At 41.9% G+C, this 17,276-nt stretch overlaps 1 protein-coding gene across 1 annotated transcript; it reads left to right on the top strand.

Moving 5' to 3' along the window:
* The first annotated feature begins 2,109 nt into the window (after positions 1–2,109).
* wnt11 (wingless-type MMTV integration site family, member 11) lies at positions 2,110–12,431 on the top strand. Its single transcript, XM_044223277.1, has 6 exons — positions 2,110–2,407; positions 4,309–4,500; positions 6,246–6,490; positions 8,317–8,594; positions 8,824–9,116; positions 11,403–12,431. The coding sequence occupies exons 2-6, from the start codon at positions 4,418–4,420 to the stop codon at positions 11,575–11,577; spliced, it is 1,074 nt and encodes a 357-aa protein (XP_044079212.1). The 5' UTR covers positions 2,110–2,407; positions 4,309–4,417; the 3' UTR covers positions 11,578–12,431.
* Positions 12,432–17,276: the final 4,845 nt, after the last annotated feature.

Consider the following 17,276-nt stretch of genomic DNA (forward strand, 5'->3'; position numbering starts at 1 on the left):
AGCTTTTTCGCCAGTAATCCCACATGTCAAAAACTGATTATCCTGACTGTTAAAAAGGACGATTTTGATCCTGGATGTGGATTATCTATCATAACTCTCTCTGAGTCTGCTGTTATGTGACATGAGTTATTTCACTAATCATTCATCATTAATTCTGGTGGCTCGCTTATCCCCCTCTGTCTCTCTCAGAAGGTGTCCTCCCCGTCTGTGTTGCTTGGAAGGTGAGATGTGAAGATCAAGGGGCTGCGTGTTGATCCTAGCTCAGGAATGGAGAGCCTGAGTGTAAAAAGTTTCTCTGTAGACGGGCCTGGTCCCGCTGGAAGCTCCACAACTCCCACACACGCTCCGACCTGTGCCCATTCACAGTTGACTGCCATTGAGTCTCTCTGGAACCAGAATCCCAGCCCCACTGTGAGTAAGATACATACATATGGGGCTATCATACTGTGTGGAAAAGGTGCTGTGGACCCGGTTTGGCCAACAGATTTAGACACAAGGTCCAGGTGTCAGAGGCAGAGGGCTTGTTGTGGCCGGTGAATGTGTCTGCAGCATGACAACACCTGATCTGCTGTTCCCGGTGCAGCAGCCAGCAGAGCAGGAGGCCAGCCATGTTAGCTATACCAGTTGCAAGGTCAAGGTCTGTACAACAGCTCACTATTGCCTCTGTCTGAATGCTGGAGGTGCAGCAGATTCTCAGGGAAACTAGACATGACTTTCCCTCAGCTGGCTCTGCAGCGTATCACTTACAGTGTGGTTAATATTTAAGGAAATCAGCCAGTGCAGGAAAACTCTATGTAACTTTAGAAAGGTTTTATTTGAAATGTTTTAAAGAGCGTATATGTTGGATATCGTGTGTACTAGAATACCACAATGGCATGTCACATTGTATTACAATATAATTAATAAAATAAGTTTTTTGTGTTTTGAATTCAGAGCATCGTTTACATTTCAAATTGGAAATGATTCCAGTGTCAAATTCAGCTTTATCTAAAAACACATTGTATTTCAGTGGAGATACAGACAGAAAGGGTGTGTCTGTGACAGTGACATTTCCCTTAAACGCTGCTTTTAGAAACATTTATTATGAAGGCAATTTGCTTACACACGAGAGACTGTGCAGGGCAGAGTTTTACCACAGCCGTCGTTCTTGAATTTTAGTTGTAGCTCTCTCTTTGTCGGTCTAAGCGTACAAAAGAAAAATCCCGCAACAAAGTCTGAATGCAAAACATTGTTTCTAAATGGATTTGGATGAAAAGCATGAGACATGGACATTTTCAGTAATTGTGGTAAAATGATTCAATTATTATATATTTTTTTCCATTGGGCTGTACATTTGAAATCAACAGATGCAGTACATTTCCTGTTTAACTTCAGTGTTATGGACAATAATGGCACTATTGCTATTCATTTGGATCAATACATATCTGTGAATCTTTTCATATCTTAAGAATAAAATATAAAATAAAGTATAATGCATGAATGTCTCATTGTGGCCTGTTGTTACTTCATTTATAGCCATTGCTGTAGTGCTAAAACTGATAGGGCTTCGTTACTTTCTAACAAATAATATTACTGTTTTACTGTGTAAAAAGACAGTATAACTATTTCTAAAGAATGCAAAACTATAGAAAACTGAGTGCCATTTTGTTTTTAGTATAAGAAATATTTTTGTAATCCAAAAACAAATTTTACAAGGACACTTATTCGGTTTTATATTTTTGTAGCAGCTTAATCTAACTCTAATATTTTATAGCCATGTAAGATCCTGTACAGAAAAATGATAACTGGCTACTACTGAGCATAATGATGAGGTCACTGCAAAGTGTCCTTTGAGAACTTGAGGAATCTTTAATGGCATTTTATGGGAGCACGATACCGGAGCAGCTCTAAAAATGCCCTTCAAATAAGGTCACTCTGCCGTCACAGACACACCGTAACTCACTTCACTTCCCTGTGGGAATATTATGGGATATCAATCCAACTACATTGCATTAGAGTGTTTCCGAGTAGCTCTGCTCTGTCCCGGTGCCGCGTGCTTTCTTATGTTAATGCGGGTCTGACATCAGCAGTGAGATCAAAGCAGGGCAGGGGTACTTTAGAGCCGAGTCTGCCCCCACTCAGGCTCACTCAGCCTGCTCTACTCAGACCTCTGTCTCTCTCTCTCTCTCACACACACACACACACACACACACACCGCTCTGATACACATCATGCGTACCTGTGCGGAGCTGTTCTACCACCCAAAGCTGGATTTTACTGACGCATCTGGCTGATTCCGACACAGACAGCACCCTGAAAGGATATTCCGACCTGCTGAGATTAGATTTCTTTTTTTTTTTTTTTTTTTTGTGTGTGTGTGTGTTTGTGTTGTTTCACTGAACGGTGAAAGCTGAGCGCCGCGGCAAAGGTGAGGTGATACTTGTTTGGCTGATGAAAGCTTGTGTGTGCTGCTGTGGGTGAGCGGAGTGCGTCCGTGAGCACGTAAACAGGTTTAAAGTTTAGGATTAGTGAGTGGATACAAAGTTGCTTTGTTTGTCGCCAGAGTTCGGCTAGCCGCTGGGGGGAAAGAGTGTGGGAAGAATTGTTACAAAGACTAGTTTAAGGCAGGAGAAATCATAGTTCACTGCATTTATTCTAATTTGCTTTGCAAAGATCTAGCTGTTGAATTTTAAATTCATGTGGGCTAAAAGATATCACAGCGCCTGTCTTTAAAGTGACTTTAGAATATGTCCTCATGGAGACTTCTGTCTTCACAAGCAGATTAGCAAACAACATTATTATAGCACACAAACACTATATTATTATAAAAATATCCTTGTCCGACCTTGTTAGTTCATCTCCACTAATTAGATTCTCACTGATCGGTCGGAAACATGAGTCCCGGTCCTCTCGGCGGGTCCTGCCCAGCTTATCTTGGCCTGATGAGAGACGCGCAGCGGATGGCTTTCAGTTTTTATCTTTTAGGGGGAAACAGGAGCTTCCATTTAGCCCACTTTGGCCAAATGTATATTTAAACAGTAAATCCACTTGAATCCGCGACTTATTTAAACAGATACGACGCCAAACGGCAAACACAGACTTGACATGCTCAGTAAACAGGCGACCTTCTCTTTAATGATGGTCTAATTATTTCACTATTTTGGCCTGCAGGTCCGAATCCCAGTGCTTTTAACGCAGCGGTAACACACAGCAGTGATGAGTTTCAGTTAGCTCATTTACATAATTAATATCAGTGATTTCACAGTTTCGAACGCGTCTCCGCCAATCAGCGACGAGCAGCGGAACTCGTGCTTTAAGAAGGCCCATTATCAGAAACCTGCCGCTGCAACGCGCTCAGGCTAATCTCTCTTCAAAGAGATTGCTTATCTGCAGCTCAAAGCCAAATCAGATGCGCTGCCCTGTCCACCGGTGTCCCGCTACAGTCTCTCTGTTTAAAATTCTTTACATTTCTCCTAGTGGAGCAGAGGTGACGGCAAACTGAACTGCAGAGACTAAAATAAACCAACCCGCCTGACAGCGCCTAATCACGGGGAATAGGCCCTCCTTGTCTGAATGCTTCTGTCCCAAAGTTGAGCAAATGTTCGTGTGATTGTATAGAACCTAAATCAGCCATCCATTTAAACGTCCCCACCGGACAATGAGATACTGAATACAACGGTGGAACAATCGGCTATGATATGTTATGACTCTATTATTGTATATTGTAGAAATAGCCTACCACAGGTGATAACACAAAGCCGTGTCCTCTTGACACACAATCTGTCCCACAGATACAGCAGCCCCTATATGAAAATGTAAGCTCGTTTGTCTTTTAAGGTTTCATTGGAATTACTTGCCTTGTGTCTTGCTTCTTTGTGGAGGAGGGTGAGGTGATGTGTGATCATGGATTTCCTTCACAGTGTGCTCGAATGCTTACAATAGTGTTACTGAAGTATTTCTTGCTATGCACAGCAATTTTTATATTTTTTTCTATCGTGTAGGGATTCTTTATTGAATGTGTGCATAATGAGTGAGATTGCTGACGGAGAACTAGATAAAATTCCTGTAAATGGCTACATTTATAAATGGTACTGGTAAATTCCCGTATCAGGCTTTTCTTTCTTTGCTTTGTCAGATTTTTCTGTTTTCAGCGCTCTTTTTAAGATCTAAACCTTGTAAGGGTTCAGAGCTCACAGAAAGACTTTCACAGTGGTTCTTAAACAGTACTCATCAACGCATCAAGAAAAAAGTCTTAAAATCTGAAAATGGTACAACTGGCATGCTGTGACATCGCCAAGTCATTGATATCACTGATGTTATTTATTACAGAGTTTAGAAGAGGAGGCCGTGCCATGAGAGTTGACTTCTGAGTCGGAGCCAAGAAGCCCAACAGTCCTTTGTATTTGTGTCCTGTGTGAATTGGAGCCACTGTCCAACCATGAGGAGCAGCTCTCATGTCCTGCCTCTTGGTGTGCTCGCGGCTCTGCTGCTGTCTCAGGTCTGCTCCGGCATCAAATGGCTGTAAGTATTCTCACGGTGCAGCCATCTCATTCTTTGGGCCTTTCACCATCTTTACACTGCTTTACATTCAAATAATGTCAAAACAGATGACGTCATGAAGATACACATTGCTGTGCGGCTCTTTGCTGCATTTTTCAGTGTTTCATGGAGCGGTGGGCCCATGGCAGCTTTGAAATGGGCCCCAACGTTCCTCAAGTTGCTCCTGATCAAGGGAGAAGCTGTGTGTTCTCTACATGTGCATCTGATGAAGGAGACAGTAGATTTGCTGGCAGAGGAAACCTCTTTGTTTTATTAACTTGAATGTGGCTGTGCGTATTTCAGTTCCAAGATCTCCGATCAAATGTACCCCTTGCTGTATAATAAGAAGTTAAAAATAGAAAATAAGATAGCGATGATGAGGCGGCATGGCGGCGCAGACAGCGCCAGTGATGTCACTGCTCACTGTGTAGTCTAGTTAGGCCTCAATCAGTGTAAAAATAGTGTGCTGTAGAAGGAAGCTGTGATGCCATAAATGTTGACTGAGCACCACACTGTTTTTATGGTAGAGTAAAAGCAAACAATCATTTTCGAATAATTTTGGAAAGTCCATAAAATTCCCAAGTTGCTATTTTTTGAATTTGTTTATGTTTCAACTGACTGTTTTGGATGGTTTTGTTTGGTATTCTTCTAAACCGTTTGAGGTTTTCTTGACAATTTGCATGTTCCGTTGTGTATTTTTTCATCCCTGTGCCTTATGTCTGATCACTGTGAAAACATAGCTTTCTGCATTGGCTTTACCAAAGATATCCGTGGCTTATTATCAGAATGAATGGCTGTAATGCTCACAGTGGGAAGACTTAAGCGGATGTGCCCATGAGAGCTGGGATGGCATGTGCTAAATCAAAGCGAGAAGTCTTACAGTCTTGATAATGCGCAGCAATGCAATGCAAAACAGATGCGGCTGTAAACACCTGTGAGTGCCGGGTTACCACGAGCCCAGCGGAGTCGCGGCTTATCATTGGGCACAGAGTGGCGGCCCCTCGGCCCCTAATGCAAAACAGGCCAAGGTGCAGGCGGCGCTGCCTGGTTCTCACGAACTCTCAGCAGAGTGCAAGACACAGAAAGCAGAGATCAGAGCTAACCTGCTCCGCCTGTGGTTTCTCTATTAAGTTAATCCTCAATAAGTTTAAATTGTTTAAATCAAGTGTGTGCACCCTTTAGTAGTCTAAACAGATGATTCATGTCAAACTGAGGCCACAGAGGACGATGCTTCCTGTGGTGGAAAATGAAAATGGTGAGGGATCTATGTAGTTTTTCGTCCCCTCCGTTTAGTGGGGTTTTTATATTTTTTGGCATATCTTGAGGCCTCTTCTGCGCTTTAACAAAAGAACAGCCCTGTGCCAAGAACATGTCACTTATATTTTATGAATCCGTGGCTGACTTTCCTTCAGGATTTTCGTGTGATAAGATGGTTCTTTTCTGCAACGCATGCCAAAATATTTCCCTGCCTGAAGCATTATCTGTTTGGATTTTTCTGTTGTTTGTTCAAAGCTGTGTGTACACAAGAAACTCAAATCGCTAACACACCACTGTAACTAAGACTCACGGCATGCCTTGTTATTCCCATAAACGCGATAATTTCACAACTCATAAAACGAAAAAAAAAAAAAGCGATTAAGCAATCATCACATCGTTGTCATCACCACCACAATGAAAAGAATATGTATTGTATAATGCATACTGACCAACACCTCTTGTGTTTGCAGATCACTGTCACACGCTCCTGCATCTTTACACATCAACCACACCCAGCACTGTAAGCAGCTGCCTGGCATGGTGTCCTCCCAAGCTCAGCTGTGCCGCAGCAACCTGGAGCTCATGCAAACCATAATCCAAGCTGCCCGCGAGGTCAAGAAAACGTGTCAGAAGACCTTTGCTGATATGCGTTGGAACTGCTCCTCCATTGACATCCCCATTGACGCCCCCAAGTATCGGCCAGACCTCGACCGAGGTATGGTCATAAACAGTTTGGAATGGCAGCGCGGTTGTTGTTTCCAAAGAGCCGCTCCAAGTTTTTTACTCGCAAGAGTCTGATGTTTATGGTCACGCTTCACATTCAATGAATATCCCAAACCAGGGTCATTAAGTGCGTATATTGCAGTTCAGTTTACCATAACTGGTGAAATGATCCTCAGCCCTTTAATGGTGTCTGCGCTCAGACACCACAATAGATGTATCTTTATGTATCAATATGACAGCAATCTAAAGAACTTTAATACAATACTTTTATACTTTGTTTTCTTTACCAACCAAATTATTCCATCATTTATTCCTGAGGAGCCTTCACCGGGGTTGTGTACTGAAGCTGTTATTTGAGAATTCATACAATACATACACACACACAACATGTGTATATTCTGTATGTTAAAATAATTGGCTTGTTATTTATTTATGAAATCCACAGAATTATCTGACGGCACGCCTGTTTGCGTTGCAGTCTGACTTAGCTGTGTTTCTATTGCCAAAAGGACCTTGAGTCAGCCAGAGACAGTTGCTGGGTTGTGGGTGGGGGAGCTGTGCAGCACTCCCCAAAAAGGACATGGCTGCCATTTGCCAAATGAACAGTCTGCACCGAACAGGAAATGGCTCATCTCTGTCCACGGATGGCTTTGATCTAACCAGCCCACGGTCATACATGATTTCTTCCCTTACTTCCAATTGCTCTCCGACCTTGAACATATGTGCTTTGCGTGTACGCACATCACCACCAATTACATCAGTGCTCACTCTGCCTTACAGCATGAGCACTGATGGACAGTGTTTGATAGTTTCATTTTGTGCACTCAATTTTTTTTTTCACTGAGACACTGGAAAGCTGAGAGGTAAATAGAGAAATAAGATAGATGAATAGCAGAGAAGTGAATTATACAGCAGAAGTGCTTCGAGAACTTTCTATGGATGTTTTGATTTGTTGTTTTTTTTTTGCTGTAATAACTTTTAATCATTGAAATCCATTGTAACGCACATCAATTCAAGCTATACATGACATAACCTATACACGCTTCATGCTAACACTTCAACATACATAATGACAAACGATAGTAGACCAGTTGCCTGTCTTAAAAGTATGAAAACTTGCAGCTTCTGGCAACTAATCTCACTAACTTAAACAAAATCAGACAAAATATTCACACACTGTACTGGTAGCTCCCTATTTTGAGTAAATATTATTTCATGTGTTCAATTTCTGAATCTTCGGGTGTTTTGCTACTAAAAACTGCTAGAGCTGAAATGATTAATCGATTATTCAGTCAAAAGAAAAATAATCTGCAACTATTATAATAATCGATTAATTGTTAGTCATTTTTCAAGCAAAAATGCATTTTCAAACATTCACTAGTTCCAGACTCTACATCGTGAGGATTTGCTGCTTTTCTTTGTCTTGTGTGATAGCAAACTTGAGTTTCAGACCGTTGGTTGGACAAATCAAGACATCTGATTCCTTGATTAATCGAGAAAATAACTGATAATGAAAATGAGCCACAATGGACGCTATAATAAATAATAAAACTTTATTTATAGAGCACTTATCAAGTACAAAGTGCTTCACAACAAGAAAAATAAAATAACAAGAAAATAAAATAACAAGAAAAATAAAATAACATAGCTAGTGACCACTGAATATAATTTATGCTTAAGTGTTAGCATTGAGCTCTAGGGAAGATTGTCTTTGAATGGTTTTTATGTCTTCATTGCCAGTTTGCAGGGTCGGGGCCTAAAAACCTGGCATCCTCCTTTTTTACCTATATAATTTGGGTTTCTTATCTGTTTTGACAGGAACAAGAGAGGCGGCGTTTGTCTATGCCTTGTCCGCAGCAACCATCAGCCACACCATAGCACGGGCGTGCACTTCTGGAGATTTGCGGCTGTGCTCGTGTGGTCCTATTCCTGCAGAGATCCCAGAGCCGGGCTACCGCTGGGGCGGCTGCGCTGACAACCTGCACTATGGTTTGATCATGGGCTCCAAGTTCTCTGATGCTCCCATGAAGATGAAGCGCGCAGGCTCCCATGCCAACAAACTGATGCACCTACACAACAGTGAAGTCGGGAGACAAGTAAGCAATATGGCCAGATTTTTACTCGTCTTAAAATAGGTGCAAAATGCGAAGATTTTGTTTCTAAAAAAGTTTTACATTTTTTTTAACTGGACACTACAGTTGAAATTGTAAATGTATTTGTGTAAGTTTTATATGCCTGGCTTTTACTGTATCTTATCTGTGTGAATGTCAATCCCACAAAGAGAGAGCACTATCTAGCCTCCATGTCCTCTGTCCTCATGTCTAGGTATTGAGAGAGGCGCTGGTGATGAAGTGTAAATGTCATGGTGTGTCCGGCTCCTGCTCCATAAGGACCTGCTGGAGAGGCCTGCAAGACCTGAGGGAGATCGCCATGGACCTGAAGACCAAGTACCTGTCAGCCACCAAAGTGGTTCACCGGCCCACGGGGACACGCAAACAGCTGGTACCCAAAGACATCGACATCAGGCCGGTGAGGGAGAACGAGCTGGTCTACCTGCAGAGCTCCCCGGACTTCTGTACCAAGAATGAAAAACAGGGCTCTGTTGGCACACAGGACAGGTGAGACTGCCACGTGCATGAGAAAGAGGGGGATATTTGGTGGTATTGATAGTTCTCTGTTGTTTGGTGTTAGATTTATTAGCATGGTGTATATTAGTGACAGACCCATGCAGCTGACAAAATAGGAAATGACCAATCCTGAATGTCTGCTCATCCAGGAAGTTGACTCTAGTGCCGTCCTGCCTGGTGGCACCATTTAGTTTGCAGGCTGGCTGATAACAACCAGTGGCCCCTGAGAGTGCTCCGTCTGTGGCTTGTCTGAGCATGTGTCACTGAAAAGGCAGCTGTGACTGGAGTCACTGTCCCATTATCTCTAACAATGACTAATGCAGTTATTCTTAGGCGACTGAGTGCGCTCGAGCTGATATCAATTGGAGAGGTCCACACAGATGAGGAAACAGTTAATGGTCCCCCAGAGATAAAGGTTTATTTACAACATCCAGCTCCAGTGTTTTAGTTGGGACAGTGTTTAGTGCTGCTGGTCTGTGCTCTGTGAGAAGTTAGAGGGCAGCAAGGAGCCCGTTTGTCTGAGAGTCTGACTCAGGCTGAGATCTGACTAACCAATATCAGAGAAATATGGCACAAATATGCAGCGCTATCATGCAAGCTTATTGAATTTCCATAAATATGTTGCAGAGGAGGACAGGTCGTATCTCAGGCTTTATTATTTAGTTCTGAATTGCATGGCACACATTTTGAGGATGACTAGTGTGTCTGTTAATATAAAAACTTGATCAGATATAATTTCAACAACGCTACTCCACTGATCATCTGCTAGCTTGTTTAACCACACGTACCCCACTGAATAATTGCAATGTTTTGCGTAGCCACATGTACTTTAGCATGCTTCAAGCCAACACATAGTCATGGTTGTGTAAGCTACTGAGGATGAAAATCTCTACTAAATGGCACGTGATGTTGTTGTATGTTATAAATGTTGTACATCAACTGTCATATCATGTGTCCCTCAGCCTTAGGTCACGCTACAGATAACCAGAAGACATGCTTCATGTCTAGGACACTCACTGTTCCCAATGCGTCTGCAGCCTGATAACGCGGCAGCCACACACTGTCTGCAACATCAGTGCTTTTGCTAAATCACGAGGCACCCACTTTACTGTCGTCATTACATGAACGTGCGACGCTGATGTTTGTGCATGAGTAACTGTGAGTGTACACGCGTAGGTATCGATCATTCCCATAAGTTTCTAGTCCGATTGTATTGGAGGGATTCTCAGACCTCTCCACGTCATAACACTCCATCACATGGTCACAATATCGTGTGCTTTGTCACAATCATCTCACCGCTGATTTCTCCCTCACTAGTGGCCACTTGAGGAGAGGTTTTTATCAGTTTTCACACTTGAATTGACCTTACTCCCGTCTACATTGCTAGCACTGACCCATTCACAAGACCTGAGAGCAGTAGATACCCTTTCTAGAGACAGGTTTTTGACTAACAAGAGAATCTGGGGCAGGGAACATGAATTTTAGCATCTGTTCCTAATGGACAAAGTGTGATCACTGGTACACAAAAGTGTCACAGACCTGGGAAGAGGCACTCTATTGAAGCCTGTGCTTCAGTCTTAAATTACATTATTGTGCCTCTGCTTAAACCAGCAGATGTGAACTACAGAATGTACAGTGCTGTCCTCTTGCTCCACACAGCAGTGATATAAAGAGATCTTGCTCCTGACAAAACATAACTGTGTGGGGGTTTCTGTCTATTTCCCAGCTCCCACCGATGTAATAAATCTGTCTTACACTCTCAATGACTCTTGTCCCTCCTCCTCCTCCTCCTCCTTCACTCCGGCAGCAGCCTTCAGCTCAGCGTCTCCCTCTCACCATACTGGTCATTAACACTCTGCCATCATAAAACAATGCAATTATGTGGAGAGGGCAAGCTAAAGAAAGGGAGGGCAGCCCTGTGTATTCAGTGTGATTTATGGCGGGGCTATTCTCTGCTCATTCAAGATGCCTCAGGCTTCTGAAATGAGAGGCATCCACTGCCCAAAGACGACGGAACAAAAAGTAAATGAAAGGAAAACATTTTGGAAGAAACTGCACAAAAGGTTAAGGCACCAGTTGGTCAAGCACTTTTAAAGGACTATTGTAGGCCCTTCACAGGCTGTGAGATTGTACAAAATATTTTTGAATGAAGCTGTAAACCTAATTCTCTTAGGCAGGAAACCAAACTGGAAATATGTTAGCGTTCTTAGCTGGTCTTAGCTCCCTTTTCTCTATCTTGTTCTGACAATGTCTAATATAATATGTTCTTTTTTTCAGGCAGTGCAACAAAACCTCTGTCGGCAGTGACAGCTGTGATCTGATGTGCTGCGGCCGTGGCTACAACCCGTACACAGAGAAGCTGGTGGAGCGCTGCCACTGCAAGTACCACTGGTGCTGCTACGTAACCTGCAAGAAGTGTGAGCGGATCGTGGAGAGATACGTTTGCAAATGAGTCTGTGCCACTGCCGGCCCCACCAGCAGTCCTCTATTTGTACCCAGCCACCCGAGGCTACAGATTAACCAAAGCACTACAATACCAAGAAGGCTTAATTTTGTCTTAAGCTTTAGCATGTGTATCTCGACGAGATATGGTCTATTCTGTGTGTATGATTTTTGTATCGAATCTCCAAACTGCCAATTGGGCTTCTAAGCTTTTTCGCTTCACAAACCTGGACGTGGAGAGTGTGGCGACAGTGTCGGTTTACGTGAAGACCGCCGTCCTCCTGGGTATTTCCTTTTTCTTGTTCATGATTATAAATTCCCCTAACAGGGATATTGAAAGTCTATTTTATTATATCTCTAATAAAAAGAAATAATATTGGATTTTATGCTGGAGGTGAGGCATTGTCTTTTCCCCCCCACTAGACAGACTTGTGTTTGGCTTCATTCCACGGAAATCAAACAGTTCTGATGGATCCATGTGGTACTTTTTTAGGTACTATTAAAACTTTTTTTCCTGTGCAGCGATGGACAATAGCGGAAAAAGGAACACAAAGGGAACTTCAAGTACTTTTCAATCATGGAACATTTTTGTGGTTGACGTTTTGGACTCTCACCATGTGTCCTGTGTGGATCTTGACATGACTGCATCCCTGTGGATTGAGAGAGGAGCATTAAGGACTTAAGCATTATCTCCTTTATGTTTGACATGCAGTTCAAAATATATTCTATTTTTCAGAGCATATGAGCTGAACTCATGGATTTTGTAAACCACTTTTGTGTGGATGTACATACTCTTATTTTGTATACTGAAATAAAGAAAAAAGTATTTATAAAATAATTAAATGATCTTCACCATCATCTTTACATGGAAACATTGCATGTTTTTTTTCTTCTTCTGTGAACTGCACCTTTAATGATATACTGTGTACAGAAATTTTGGCAAAGACAGACTCATATCCTCCAAGGCAAATTATTTTTAAACGACGCAACATTTACTGTAATTCACTGCAAGTCCAAGTGTTATAATAACAGTTATACCACAACTTATAGCACACTGTGATTGTAAATCAGCTCAGCACAGTTGCAGGGTTCAACCTGAAAGCCTATTGGGATTGCTCTCTGAATTACCCTGAGTGTTTGTTTGGACATTCCACCTCCTCACAAAAGCCATTGCAAAGGGATTTTGTCACTCCTGTCATTGCTTTAACACTCAAACAGTCATCTGTCTGAGAGCCAGACCCCCAATGGACAAACATCAAATAAAAAAAAGACAAATCCAATTTATTTTGAACATATAGCCAGAATGTTGGCCTGTCCGAGGGAACAGACTTGGCAGTGTGCAGCGCAGAGATATTACCCTCTGCCCAGCCTAGTGTTGGTTAAAGTGGTTCTCATGATTTTACACTGACAGAAATAGCTGTGGAAGATGTAGGGCCCATGCTGTGAGCTCACATGATACAACGCAGCACCAGCCTGAACAAGCTGCACACTCGTTGGAGCTGTAACACTTCTTGACCCTAGCCTGTGGTCGCACAGATAAACTGCCAAAACAACCTCACATACTCTGGAAAAACAAGGCTGAGGGGAACATTATTACTAGTCATTTAGATTTTAGTGGCCATTTAATGGTGCTGGACTTGATTCACAGCTGTCCGTTTCATTTCATTTCATTTCATTTCATTTTTAGATACAAACAAGAAGAGTTGATCAGACACGTCTATTTCAGGTAATGAGAAGAAATGTGACACCGTATCCAAACTACACCAGCTTCTTTAATGCTCCAACGGAGAACCAAAGACGATGCATGCTAAGAGTATGACTGAGGGGAGTAACTGTGCAATGAACTCTAAGAAGTCTTATAAATAAAGTTTGATCAGTGGATGGTGTTGTCTAGCTGCAGTCTAAAAACAGAAACAGACACAGAGGATGAACACAGTCTACTGTGGTCTTTTTGTCTGGGGGCAGGGAGGATCTGCTGTGTGCTCAGACAGAGCAGACCCTCGCTCACCTGCACACAGGCCTGTCCGTCGACAGCCTCAAGGACTCTTCAGTCACTGGCATTCCTCAGCCTGGCAGTTGGAGAGAAAAGATTGTGCATTTGTGTGTGTGTGTGTGTGTGAGAGAGTCCACCCAATGCTGTCTGTCAATGGGTTCACTGTGATGCCTCACCTGCTGATTGACGACTTGCACGCTGTCCTCAAATACAGGTGGCTCAACAAGAGTCAGACGATACCAGTGGATGAAAAGTGCTAATGAGGACACCACAGTCGGTGTGCCTGAGTATGTAAGTGAGTATGTATGCAAGATGCTTTGATATGTATATTTTCAACATGTCAAATACTCTATGGAATGTTTAAAGCCCTTTTGAAAAAGTGCTGACAATGAGGGAATCAGCTGAACTCTTGACCCTCTGAAGTACCATACTAAGACCCATGATGTCTCACAAAATGACTTATCCACCTCTTTCAACTTCTGTCAATTTAAGTCTGGTCTAGAAATGTACTAAATGTACGAAAACGTGCATGTAAATGTTGAAATCAAGCTGAGAAATTCTTTGTCACACACCAATACTATACAGTAATTTCATCAGGCAGGCATCTAAAGATTAGATAGGGCCTTAAGTCAGACCTGCTTTAGTCTGGAAATGCTGAACCTGGCCAACTGACCTTCTGAGCAGCCATTGTTATCATTAAGCCGTGCAACTATTCAGCTGACCTCAGTCTAACCCTTCTGAAATATCTCACTCGGACAAAGTCCATGCAATAAAACATTTCATGTAAGGCTTGAATGTGCTAACAATTTGAACCTGTTGTCAACATTCATTTTCTCCACATTCTTCCATTTTTCTATCTGTCAACCCAAAGCTCTGGTGGAGCGGAAGAGTGACTGTTTGGAAAATAGGACATGAATGGGCTGCCATTTTGGCGGGATCAGGTAAAAAACAGCTTAAGAGCGGCCCTTATCCAGGCTGTTAAGGACTTTTGTGTCCCAAACGAAGACAAAAGTAAAGACGACAACAAAAAAAAAAAAAAAAACGGAACTAATCGCCTCTGCAGTTTATGTTTCTTTTCTTTCTGTCTGTCTTTGTCAGAAAGTATCTAAGTATCTCTCCATGGTTGGTGTGACCCCTTGCTCTGTGGGAATTGCCTGGTAATAGAGAAGGAAAAGAGGACTTTAATGGAGAGCAGTGAAAATATCAGGGGTTAATGTCAGCCTGGACAATATAATGCCAATTGCCTTTGTGAAGCCTGCGGTCTAGATAACTAGATGAGAATGAGGGACACAAAGAATTTGGCTGGGGTGGTAAAGGCATTCAGATGTACTGACCCGTACTGTAAATGGACTTTAGTGGACCCCACCCCCACCCCCACCCCCACCTGCACCTTCCAGCCTTTAAATAGGAACCCAGCAGTATGTGCTGTTAAAGGCCATTTTTTGTTTTCGTGAGTGTGTGTGTGTGTGTGTGTGTGTGTGTGTGTGTGTGTGTGTGTGTGTGTCCTCAGGCATGTTGCTGGGAGATAGCAGATCATGCAAAGCATGCACTTTTCTAGATAAAGACAAAACAGCCGATGGCTGAGGAGCGGACAGTGACACCACAGTTTATGGTGTTTAGTCGGAAACTAATTTGGCCAAAGACCTTTAAGAGAATACAAATAAAGATTTAGGATTTCACTGTGGAAATAATTATTTTTAACTTTTATCCTGTGTCATCCTTCAGTTTTATGCATAACATCTTGTTTGTGGTTTATGCTATTTACAGTTTGTTTTTATTTTATTTCATTTGCTGTTTTCTGTCTCTTCATGACCTGGCCCATGTGTCCTTTCTTTACGATTGTTTTGTGAACATTTGGACACGTGTGTTATGTGTAAGTTGTAAATGACACAATAAAACCAAACCAAGCTTTACTTTCATTTTAAATAATTCTACTACTCTTTCAGATTACATAATGCTGCAAACAAATCCTGGAACAGATGTAAAATTAATGACAAAAATTGGCAAATCACTTATATCTACTGTAAATATTGTTTGAAATTAATTTGAGTTAGAAAATGTGAAAGCTAAAGATAAAACCTATGTCAACATGTGATTGAAATATTACAGTTTAAATGGGATTTCTTTTTGTAAAACTTATTTTTCCTTAAAATAGCATTACTTTTTTATTTTTACGACCACTATGGTCGAACATTTCAAACAGGAGCTGAGCTACAGTGCAGATTTGTATTTTTCTGTATTATGAGTCACAGTGAGTTTCTCACGGTAATCGCAATAAGCCTATAATTTAATACAGCACGCAAATCAAGATAATATGTGTGTGACTAAGGTCAGCACAGTGAACAGCGGAAAGCTTGGCCATATAAAGGCACATGAACCACAGTAAAGGTTTAAAGCTGAACTCGAAAAGCAAAACTTCAGTTTACATATTTACATTAAACATCTCTATCATATTCGTACTGTAGTGTTAAACTCTGTGAAACTGAATCAAAGTAACTTATTTTCGAGTTGTACAGCCTCCATAAGAGTAGAAGCACTTCAGTTAATATAAGCTATCGACATTGTTTGGGATAAAAACATATTTGTTCATCTGCAGACTAAACTCGACTAAATTTATACTTCCATACTCTCAACATAAAGTGAATCAGTGCCTAGATGGATGGCAGACCCTCAGTATAAGCTATCAAAGGAAGGATAGATGAAAAGAGCCGCGGAGAGAGAAAGAGTGAGACTGAATTAATATGAATAAAAGAAACAGCGAGCTAAGTACGCTGGGAAAAGTAAACACTGGCCGGTGTAATCACAGTAAATCTGGCCGGGGGGCCGACAGAGCAGGCTGCGCCCTCAGTAGAGGAGTCAACAAACCCAGAGAAAAAAACAGCTAACTAACATTACTGAGAGGGGTTAAAGAGGGAAGTGGCACGGCTTTATTCACATGAAGATCAGTAAAACACCGCCATGTTTACCCACTGTCTAGCTGAGTTAAACTATGTAAACCTCAGCATATAATTCAAGGAGAGAATTCAGGGTCACAAATGTAAAGATGACTTCAGTCACAGTTTTAGAGGGTTTTCAACTAACGTGTGTGTGTGTGTGTGTGTGTGTGTGTGTGTACGTGTGTCCGGTGAAGTCGGCAATATCTGGACAATATGGCGGAGACTGTTTTAGCAACTTCTGACATGAAATGTATCACAGTTTAAGGCCAGAGTGAGAGGACCAATAAGGAAAAACATTTACCTAGCCAGCAGCATTAAGATCAGCTGTGATGATCTGATAAGTGGAGCGGCCCGGCCGGCCCCCCACACCGACCACAGATCAGTCAAGGTGTCAGGCCAATTGCCTTTGCATTTCATCACCCTGCATGAAGTGTTTTTTCCCTGGTAATATCCTAATCTAACAGTCAGCTGTCATGTGCTGCCAAGTTGACTGATGTCTTGCAAACACATCAAAGGAATCTGGTCAATGGCAGATATGATAAAATGCTGGGATATTAAAGAAACCACGAGAACAAAGAGGTGATGTTATGCAAGACTTAGTATTATTAGTATGTAAGTATCAATACTTGTATTGGCTTTGTTTTTAAAAGCCTGTGCCAGATTTACAGTATCTTTTTATGTGTCACAGATGTTTATTGTTATGAATGAATTTATTCTAGTTTTAATATTTCTATGAACTGAGGAACAGACTTTATGAGTTCATTGTTAAATAAGACAAAA

Source organism: Siniperca chuatsi, linkage group LG14, assembly GCF_020085105.1.
Source record: "Siniperca chuatsi isolate FFG_IHB_CAS linkage group LG14, ASM2008510v1, whole genome shotgun sequence".
NCBI classification, from domain to species: domain Eukaryota; kingdom Metazoa; phylum Chordata; class Actinopteri; order Centrarchiformes; family Sinipercidae; genus Siniperca; species Siniperca chuatsi.

What these genes read in the sequence shown, in the direction of transcription:
- wnt11 (XM_044223277.1), top strand. Translation starts at nt 4,418, where the DNA reads ATGAGGAGCAGCTCTCATGTCCTGCCTCTTGGTGTGCTCGCGGCTCTG. An exon ending in TGCTCCGGCATCAAATGGCT is followed by an intron (nt 4,501 to 6,245) that starts GTAAGTATTCTC and finishes TTGTGTTTGCAG; the next exon opens with ATCACTGTCACACGCTCCTG. An exon ending in ACAGTGAAGTCGGGAGACAA is followed by an intron (nt 8,595 to 8,823) that starts GTAAGCAATATG and finishes CCTCATGTCTAG; the next exon opens with GTATTGAGAGAGGCGCTGGT.